This window comes from Clarias gariepinus, chromosome 17 (assembly GCF_024256425.1).
Source record: "Clarias gariepinus isolate MV-2021 ecotype Netherlands chromosome 17, CGAR_prim_01v2, whole genome shotgun sequence".
Lineage (NCBI taxonomy): Eukaryota > Metazoa > Chordata > Actinopteri > Siluriformes > Clariidae > Clarias > Clarias gariepinus.
This window is the reverse complement of record NC_071116.1, coordinates 27,152,754-27,162,404: the sequence shown is the minus strand read 5'-3', so window position 1 is coordinate 27,162,404 and position 9,651 is coordinate 27,152,754. Positions and strand designations below refer to the sequence as shown.

The 9,651-nt window shown below is 38.7% G+C and overlaps 1 protein-coding gene across 1 annotated transcript; it reads right to left on the bottom strand.

The window, feature by feature from the left end:
* Positions 1-2,146: 2,146 nt before the first annotated feature.
* On the bottom strand, positions 2,147-8,928 carry LOC128545375 (stomatin-like protein 2, mitochondrial). Its single transcript, XM_053515591.1, has 10 exons — positions 8,761-8,928; positions 7,696-7,851; positions 5,096-5,195; positions 4,695-4,753; positions 4,510-4,611; positions 3,966-4,100; positions 3,611-3,755; positions 3,408-3,487; positions 2,614-2,742; positions 2,147-2,424 (listed from the first exon to the last, which is right to left on the bottom strand). Exons 1-10 carry the CDS (start codon positions 8,803-8,805, stop codon positions 2,287-2,289), a joined length of 1,089 nt encoding a protein of 362 aa, XP_053371566.1. The 5' UTR covers positions 8,806-8,928; the 3' UTR covers positions 2,147-2,286.
* Between the last annotated feature and the right edge of the window lie 723 nt (positions 8,929-9,651).

Genomic DNA, 9,651 nt, shown 5'->3' with positions numbered 1-9,651 from the left:
AAATCCCGCCTCCCTCACTGTGATTGGTTGCTCACTTAACTGTTGTTATTATACACATCATACAATACGTGAAGGATAATCTTCAGAGCATTAAAAAAAAAATGTTAAATGTAATTTTTTTTAGACTTGAGAGGTTATATGTACAATGTCATACTGTATTCGTGTTGCTGTGGTAACGTTAGTTGTTTTTATAGACGTTGTAAAAAATAAAAAATAAAAAAGATGTTTACTTTTAGTTTTAGATTTATTACTTTGTTTTGTGTATACACTTTAAAAATAAAAACAGAAAGAAATACCGCTCGAGAACAGAAAAAAAACCGGAAGAAAACCTCCGGCGGTTGCCATGGTGACGAGCGAGCCTTTCCTCCAATCCTATCACACGGTCGCCAACACGAAACAGCCAACTACAACGCAGGAGGCGGGATTTTCCGGAATATGGGTGCGAACACCTGCACCTTTCCGACACGTTTTCCACTTCCGTCACAATATGCCAATATGCGCATGCGCACAAAAGCAGCCACTTCCGGGTTCTACTTTTCAAATGAACAGTCTTGTCGTTAAAGGCTGTCCTCTGTGTGTGTTTGTGATAAAAACAGCAACACAAAATGCTGTTTACACACACACACACACTAAACTGAGGGTTCTGAATGTGGTGTTACTTACAACGTTTCCTGGTATAATAGACACTTAAATATTATTAAATTTACTTTTAGTAGCATATTTAATGCACATATTTATAACAATGAGAATTTTAATACTCAAAATGTCCTTCATTATCCCCTCACGTCATGTGATAACTCTCGTTCTTTATAGTGCTTATCCTGTTGAGAGGGAACCCTTGAGCCTGTGCAGGGGTACACCTTGGACAGGGTGCCAGTCCATCGCAGGGTACACAACCCTCTTCCACCCAATTTTGAATTGGTTCTCTTTTTCCCCCGAAATCACTGGCCCTCAGACACCAGTTCCATCAAGCGATGTAATAAATAAGTAAATAAATAACAATAATAAAACACTTGGGAGCATGCTGCTACAGTAAAATAACTATGACGTGACACGGCATATATATGAAGCTACCTTGGTAAACAGACACTCATAGTTTTATGGCAAAATGTACTCGATGCACCAAAATGTGTGACAATTTTTAAACAAGTAAGATTTAGCTATTCATATATTAATAACAAATTGTTGAACTTCCTTTAGTGGCTTTGTTTGAGAACTACAACAAGCCTAGGCGTAAAACGAGAGCGTCGTTCTTCTTAACAGATCTTTAAACAGCATGTAGATGTCTATGATAAGGCCTAGGCCTTTATGTACCTAGACAGCACAGTTGTATAGTGGTTAGCATTATGACCTTGCATCTCCAAGGTCAAACTATTAGTTATGAGTGTTTGTTTACTGATGTAGATTCATGTGTATGGTGCGTTACACAATCATTATTTTCCTGTATCAGATCCCAAGTTTTTTTTTTTACTTATTGTATAATCTGAATCCAGTGAACTGTGGAAAGAAGGATTGAAGGAATACCAGCTATGTTTCTCAGGGTTGTCTGCTCCCAGAGCAATAATCCTGTTTCCTTCAGAATTGTTATTTCTAATCATGTGTAAAGGTCTATTAGAGTCAGAACAGAGTAGATGTTCTGATTCACCCTAATAGCACCACAGTACATAAGATCATTAAAGATCAATTTAGGCTCGAGTCATGAAGCAGGATAAACATTATAAAGCAAGTGAAAAACGCCAGAATGGTAATATTCATGCAACGAGAATTAATCTTACTCTTATTAAACTTACATTTCTGATTGATTACTAAATGAGATAACAGTGCTGGGAAAACAGAATTGAACAGCTCAAGAAAAAAAAAAAAAGAGAAAAATCAAACGCGGTGCTAAAAAACAGTTGGAATAAAAATAGAGATAATAAAGATCAAACTTGAAAAGTATGAATGCTTAAATAAATATACTAATAAATAGAGCAGCGATTATTAGGTAAAGGGGCCAAGCACCTTCTGGCCCCTGAGTGCCAGAGGAAGACCAGAAGCCACTGGGACATCGAGCTGTTCCTCGAGGTCTTGCCTCCCTTCCTGATTGTCTGATGTTCAATTGATTTCTGAGTGTGTTAACAGTGCTGAGAAAACAAAATAAAACAGCTCGGGGGGAAAATATTCTTTATTTATATGTAGCTGTAGGTTTTCTTGAACTGAACAGAACAGCAAATGTTTTGAAATATTTGATCTTCCGACATAAAAATGTACAAACATGGGAACAGAAAGACAACACACAGGTTGATCCTATTGACTGGAAGTCGACTCTGGGCTCGAGATTTCAGGCAATGGTTTAAACTCGAAGTCGTCATCTTCAGGTATGGGCTTCACCTCCAATGAGGCCGGGCTTTGTGTCTTAGATAAAGTCCCGTAAATAGCCATGGCCTAAAGACAAGACAGAGGGAGAATAGGTTGAGGATGATCTGAAAATCACTGCCATGTTAAAGCACTGATTCCTGGATTTGTGTCATCTGGAAACATTTCAAAGCTTCAACATGATAAATATGTCAATCATATGACCCATTTATTTCTCTCGCTCTGGTTCTTGGTGTTAGAGGATTGAGAGACGCAAACCTGTGTGACCATACTGGACACGTCTCCCGTGTTGGACGGCAGGATGACCGTGTTCGACTGTTTTGCGAGGTTAGAGAAAGCGGAGACGTACTGCTCGGCAACGCTGAAAGACGCCGCTGCGTTTCCGTTCTGATAAACACACACAATCACAAACAGTATAAAAATGTTAATACAACTCAAGCAACTCTGTACGACATGGCACAATCTTAAGGCTTAGGGTGCTTTAAACCAATGTCATAACAAAAAATGGAAATACTATACTATGCTGCATTGTAATCTACTGTATGTCCTTCGTGTGCTCTTGAAATGTTTTTAATGATAATAAAATAAAATAAAACATAATAATGATAATGATATTTCTGCAATGCAATGTGTGATTGCTCAACATAAGCAGCAGAGGGCACTGTAGAGTTATCAAAAGAGAGTAATGTGACAACTGCCAGATTCAATGCTTATACAGAACAGGGGGACAAAATGGATGAAAAATGACAGTAAAACAAGAATGAAAGAGGGAAGTGCATCCATTCTAACACCAGCACTACACAGGATCTGAATGAACAAAAAACAAGTTAAATAAAAATAAAGACAATAAAGATCAAATTTAAAAAGTAGTCTAATTTAATTCCTTGAGAAATCATAATCGTGCATGAAGGTAAGAGAAGGTATAAGTGACCTAGGGGCTGCCATAGACATAATAATAATAATAATAAACACCTTATAGTACTGGTATGTGTGATATCAATATTTGAAATCTCTCTCTCACACACACACACCATTCACACACAGTAGCATACCTGCTGACTCAGTGCATCAGAGAGAATCCTAATGGCCTGCGCTTTAGCTTCTGCTTTAGCCAACAAAGCATTAGCCTCTCCTGTAATACAAACACATTTCAGTATAATGAACACACACACACACACACACAGCCAGCCAGCCTGATGACAACATGTGTTCCCGCCTCTCTGTATTGTATCTCACAGCTTTAAACACTCAGCACCTGCAGCTATGTTGATCTGCTCCGCTTTCTCTCCCTCAGAAGCCAGAATCTGCGCTCGCTTGCGTCCCTCTGCCACGTTGATGGCCGACTCTCTCGTCCCCTCGGATTCCAGCACAGTCGCTCTCTTCTTCCGCTCCGCTTCCACCTGCACAGAAGCAACACGTCAGTCTCATACCGAGTGACATGTACACGGCTTTGTAACCTCATGGCTACGGATGTCCTCAGGTTCTGGTTATATAGAAATAGACAAAACGAGTGTCCAAGCTCCATGACAGGAAGTCAGGAAGGAGGCGAGGCCTCAAGTTATCGATCGAGTACTGATTCAGGTTACATGATAGTGAGTGACTGTTCTCACCTGCATCTGCATGGACTCTTTGACGCGCGGTGGAACGTGAATGTCCTTGATCTCGTAGCGGAGGCAGCGAATCCCCCAGTCGTCCGACGCCTGGTTGATGGAGTGAACGATGTTGGCGTTCAGTGACTCTCTCTCCTGAAGAACAACAGCACAGGGTTTAACAAATTATGTTGTTATCTGAACATGAAAGGAGTTGCTCATGGTGTACAGGGTAATAAACAAATTAAATTAAATAAAAACACTACACGGTATGCTTTTATAGAAAAACAATCAAGAACACTTATTTCACTAAGTCCCTCCAGGGAAATGGGCGGAGCAAAATAAATTAAATAAACTTTACCATGTGAGGAGGGGTGTAAACTTTTGAACTCATCAAGCGTTTGATTTCCTACCTTTCATTTTGTTTTTGATTTTTTGGTAAATCATCCTGATGAATTTGTTCCCTTTGACCCTAAAAATCTTTTCTGTAAATTAAACTTCCTACTGTATACAATACTTTCATGAATGTTTCACGAACATAAGCCTCCAACTCCAACTTAATTACCCTGAAAACTTTATCCAGAGTAAGTTTTCCTAACTCCGATCTCATGGTGGTCTGAGCCAGCTGTGTCACTGCATACTCGGGGTCCTCGACTCCGTAACTGGCCTGGAGACGACCGGGAAAAAAATAATAAATAAAGTATATTGAACATGAAGTCATAAAGGGGTGTACTGTAGACCAGGACATACCTTAAAGGGGTCGAGTATCCTCAGGTACAGAACTCCATCGATCTGTAGCGTCACGTTGTCTGACAGACAGATAAACACACTGATGAGCAGATGCACAGCAAACACAGGCTCGAGTCTAAAGCCTCGGGGTGAAAACTAAACATCTATACAGCTGAGTAGATTTTCATATACAAATCATAATGATCAAGTATTCTTTCTGTCTGGAAGAAATCTTTAAAATATGTATATGTTTAAAATAATAATTTTTAAACAAGCTCCAACACTGAAGACTCCTTCCAGAAATGTTTTATATATATATATATATATATATATATATATATATATATATATATATATATATATATATATATATATATCTTCCACGTGGGGTAAAATTCATGAGAATAATACTTCAAACTCACCCAGAGATACAGCAGACTGCTCGGGTACGTCGATCACGATCTCTTTAAGACTCTGCACGTAGCGAATTCTGTCCAGAATCGGGATTAATAAATTCAGCCCCTGGAGAAAACAAGGCATCGATCCCTCAGTGACACGTTACAGCTTTATTCTCTGCTTATGTCACTGCAAGAAATGAGATCTCCGTGAATAAGGATGTCTTTATTCATAGGATTTATGGATATGAGATTATTATAAAACAAACTAAGAAGGATTAAAACCTATTCTATTCTATTCGGACTTGAAACCACAGTGTTGTGAACACAAATCTCAGAAATCAGTAAAACTATATTCTTTCCTTTGTATTAATTATTTACAACATACATGCACCATGCATCACTTTTCCTTTTTTATTCACTATATTCCTGGTTTCTGGAACACACTACATGATCAAATTAGCTTCTTCCTATAAATAAAAAAATATAGATATTATCTGCCAAAAGGGCGAAATGAGTAAAAAGTGTCAAAAGGGTGTCCTGAAATGAACACACAAGTGTTTCAGAGAACACACAAGGGAAATGAACACTCATGACATCTTCCTGATTTAACCATAAAAATAGTAAACATTTTCCTTACGATTGTTAACATGTTTATGCTTAACGATAAATAATCAATCAATTAATCATTAATTATTAAACACGAGGGGGCAAAATAGATTCAGTTACGCATCATGATTCTTTTATCGCCACGGTGACACCAAATAGATTTTTTTTCTATTCATATATAAATGTATGTTGATGCTCCACTACAGTCCAACAAAACAGAAAACAAAATAAATCTTGAATGAAATTCTTACCGCTTTTCTTGATCTTAAGAATTTAATTCGCAAATCACACCTGACTTTTTCGGTTTGTTGATTCTTACCAATGAATGGACGAGACATCCATCACTCAAAATATACAGGAAGTACTGCAGCATCATGGACTTTTAAATGCCGTGAGACTGCAGTACTTCTTGTATGTCTACTAGAGTGACTGAAGTCTCGTTCAATTAGCGATTAGAATTTAGTTTGCAAACTATACCTACCGTTTCCGGTTTGACTGAATTGTCATGCGTTTGCTGTTTTATTTTGTTTTCGTTTTTTTTTTTTTTTCAGTTTTGTCTTTTTTTTTTTTTTTAGTTTTGTCATTTGTTTTCGGGTCTGTCATTTTGTTTTGTATTTCTTGGCTACCGAACAACACTTCGAATGTCTGTTTCTTTTCCAAAAGGTCAATATCTTGCTGAACTGCAAGTTCGCCCTCTTGTGGTGTCCAGATAAATAAATACCTGTGTATTATTATTCAAAACAAACATTATTGGATAAATACTTGGCAATTAATTAACTAATAATTAATTATTATTAACAACCCTAATTTCAATATGTGCTTATTTTCCTTCAATTCATTTTATATTATAAAACCAATAAACTGTTAAACCTGTATAACCAGCCTTAGAAATCTTATATTTGGTATTGCAATATTTCCTCCATTTGCCTATATAATGAAATATGAGTGTGTGTGTGTGTGTGTGTGTGTGTGTGTGTTTGTGCGTGTGTGTGTGAGAGAGAGAGAGACAGAGATATTACTAAACTTTTAGGTTTTTCTGTACAGAACTGTAATTTATAACAGAAGTGTAAGCTCACAGAAATTCTTTTTTTATTCAAGCGCTTTCGAAAGAATTTAGACAAAAGGTTAACAAACCAAGATGTATATCTGAATTGTTGTCCATTTAATAAACAGGAGAATTTGTGGTATTTGTAAATTAACACCATAATTCATTAAGAAACAGTTACTGTGTTCCAGTGTTGTTATTAGGGGGAAAAAAAGTAGAGGTTCACACACTTGGACCCTTTTTCCTTCTTCTTCTAATCTACACCAGGTGATATTATTTTGAGATTTGTGTATAGGCATGTTTTTCTTCATCTGCAGTTCTTGTTTTTCTGGACTGAACCGACCATCCTGGCCACCCTGAAACTGAAACACTCCAATTCTCACAGTCTAGTGCTATTTCTGAAAACCACTGGTTTAGTGTTTAGGGGTGTAATGGACCACAAAACCGAAGGTTCAGGTGAAATCATATTTTTTGGGTCACGGATTAGATAATTTTTCAGGTCAGTGGGGTGTGTGGGGTTGACTGAGCAGTGCAGGGTTGCTAGTGTGGACATTTTTCCATCTTATAAATCTTGAGCTGAAAAAAAATGTGTCTTGGCCATTTAATGAAAAAAAAATAATAATAATAATTTAGCACCGGGGCCTCATGACCTGCAGGGTCGGGGTTTGATCCCCACCTCGGGTCTGTGTGTGTGGAATTTGCGTGTCTCTCCATGGATTGACTTACATTTTATCTCCGGACACATACAGCATGAGAGGTAGAGGTTAAAGGATCCAGCACCCAAAGGGGCAGGTTGGTGGTGCTGGGGTTTGAACCTGTGACCTTACGATCGACATTGCCGGATAAGCGGTAAAAAGAGTGAGTGAGCGAGATGTGTGCGTATATAGCATAAGCATGCAAGGTTCCAGCACTGACTAGGCAGAACAACTACAGTCCCTTACATCACTAGTAAGTGCACAGATCAATACTGTACCGGTTCGAGGATTCTGTGGAAGCGGCCCATCCTCTCCACCACCCAGGCTTCCTGCTGCGGCACAAACAGGATCACCGTGTTCATGGGAAGGCTGGAGGCCCAGCGCTGCTGATGAGCTCGAGTCCCCCACAACACCGGGGCGGTCCGGCATGGTTGCTAGAAACACAAACGCACACACACAAAAAGTTTAAACACTCGGTTTTTATATTGACATACATTACATGACCTTATACAGTAAGAAGAGCCCCTCCCCCAGCTCGTTTAGCAGCTCTGCTGAAAACAAAAAACATCCTCAATCGCTGGCCGGAAAAACTTCACAAAAAAGTCATCCTTTAGCGGGAAAATTCATCAATGCTCACAGTTTTCACAGATAAAGGGCCAGAAGAACATTATCAGGAAAAAGGTTCAACAATCAACAGCGGTCGTTACAGTGAAACGCTTATTGAAACCTGAAAACTAAACTTCGGATTAAAACCAGAGGACTGATATCCAAGGACGTCGTGATCTTACATGACGATGTATGTCAGCACACTTCTGCCCACACTGGCGACACTTTTGTTTTTGAGATATTAAAGCTCCTCCCTATAGTCCTGATCTCGCTCCTTTAAACGTTCATCTGTTTGGTCCCCTGAAAGCAGAACTACGAGGGTAAAGATTCACTTCTGATGAAGAACTGAAGACAGCGGTGCATTCGTGGCTCGCAGCTCAGCCGTAAACATTTTTTGATGAGGGAATACGAAAGCTTGTTGTCAGACAGACAGAGTATATTAAAAAGCGAGGAGATTATGTCGATTTATATGTGATTCGAGAGACAGAGAAGTGTTTAAGAGGGACAGGAAAGCTGATGGAGATACAACAGAGGATCTGTAGAAACTCAAAGGTTTTAGAATGAAATTATAATTAAAATCATAGAACTTTTAAAAAGATAGAATATGAGATTATAAAATTAATAAATGACGTCACTGCATGCTGCTGGATGAAACTTTTAGTCTGAAATCCAACTGAAATCCTGACTCTGTATCCTCACGTGCGGAGCTCGCGCTGTCATTCACAAATGTCACTCACCTTTAAAAGCCCACTTCCGGCCCGACACACCACCGTCCTCAGCATACTGTACTAATTTATAAGAAAAATTTCCCTCTTAGCAATAATGAGTAATAAATTCACGGTTTAAACCTTGACTTTCACACACACGGCTCTTTCTCTTCACACCTGCACTGGCGTAACGTTGCAACCGGTTACATCACGGGTACGTTTCTCCTACCCGTTTTCCGAAATAAAGAAAAACAAACCCCGCCTTTATGTTCTGTGATTGGTCAGTTATCCGACGCGTCATCGCCAGGAAACCGCCTAGAATTAGAGAATGCGCGTGCGCGCTGTACAATTAGTCGGTTTAACGTCCAATCGACGGGCTATGCAGAAACGGATTGGCTGATGTAGCGCAGGAGGCGGGATTTGACGGAAAAGGAGTGCGTTCAATGTTTCGGAGTGGGGTACAGCGATAAAATGGATCCGGGTGCGTGCTGGAAACACGATCAAGCAACATGTCGTTCCGGATAAATAAAACAAACATTAGAATGGACATTACAATCAAAGTTGTGTTTTAAGCTTTTCTTTATAGCTTTTTGAAACTTTTTTTGCAATAGGCAACTTTTTTTTTAAGTCGAAATCTCAGCATTCCTAAGTGACAGTCTAGTGCTTTCCTGCATTTCTTACTTTATCAGAAGAGATCTTTTTCTTTTTCTTTTTTGCACAACCTGTCTGCCTAAAAGAGCACAGATAACCTTCTCAAAGATGTTTTTAATCTTCTATTAAACCAGTCCTGGCAATTCAAATAATAGGTTTATAATAATATACTTATACACCGGGTTGTATGGCTGTTGCTCCACATAATCAGAATTTTAAAAATGTAGTTGTTGACATCATAATAATTCCTGTAAGAAGATTTTTATTTAA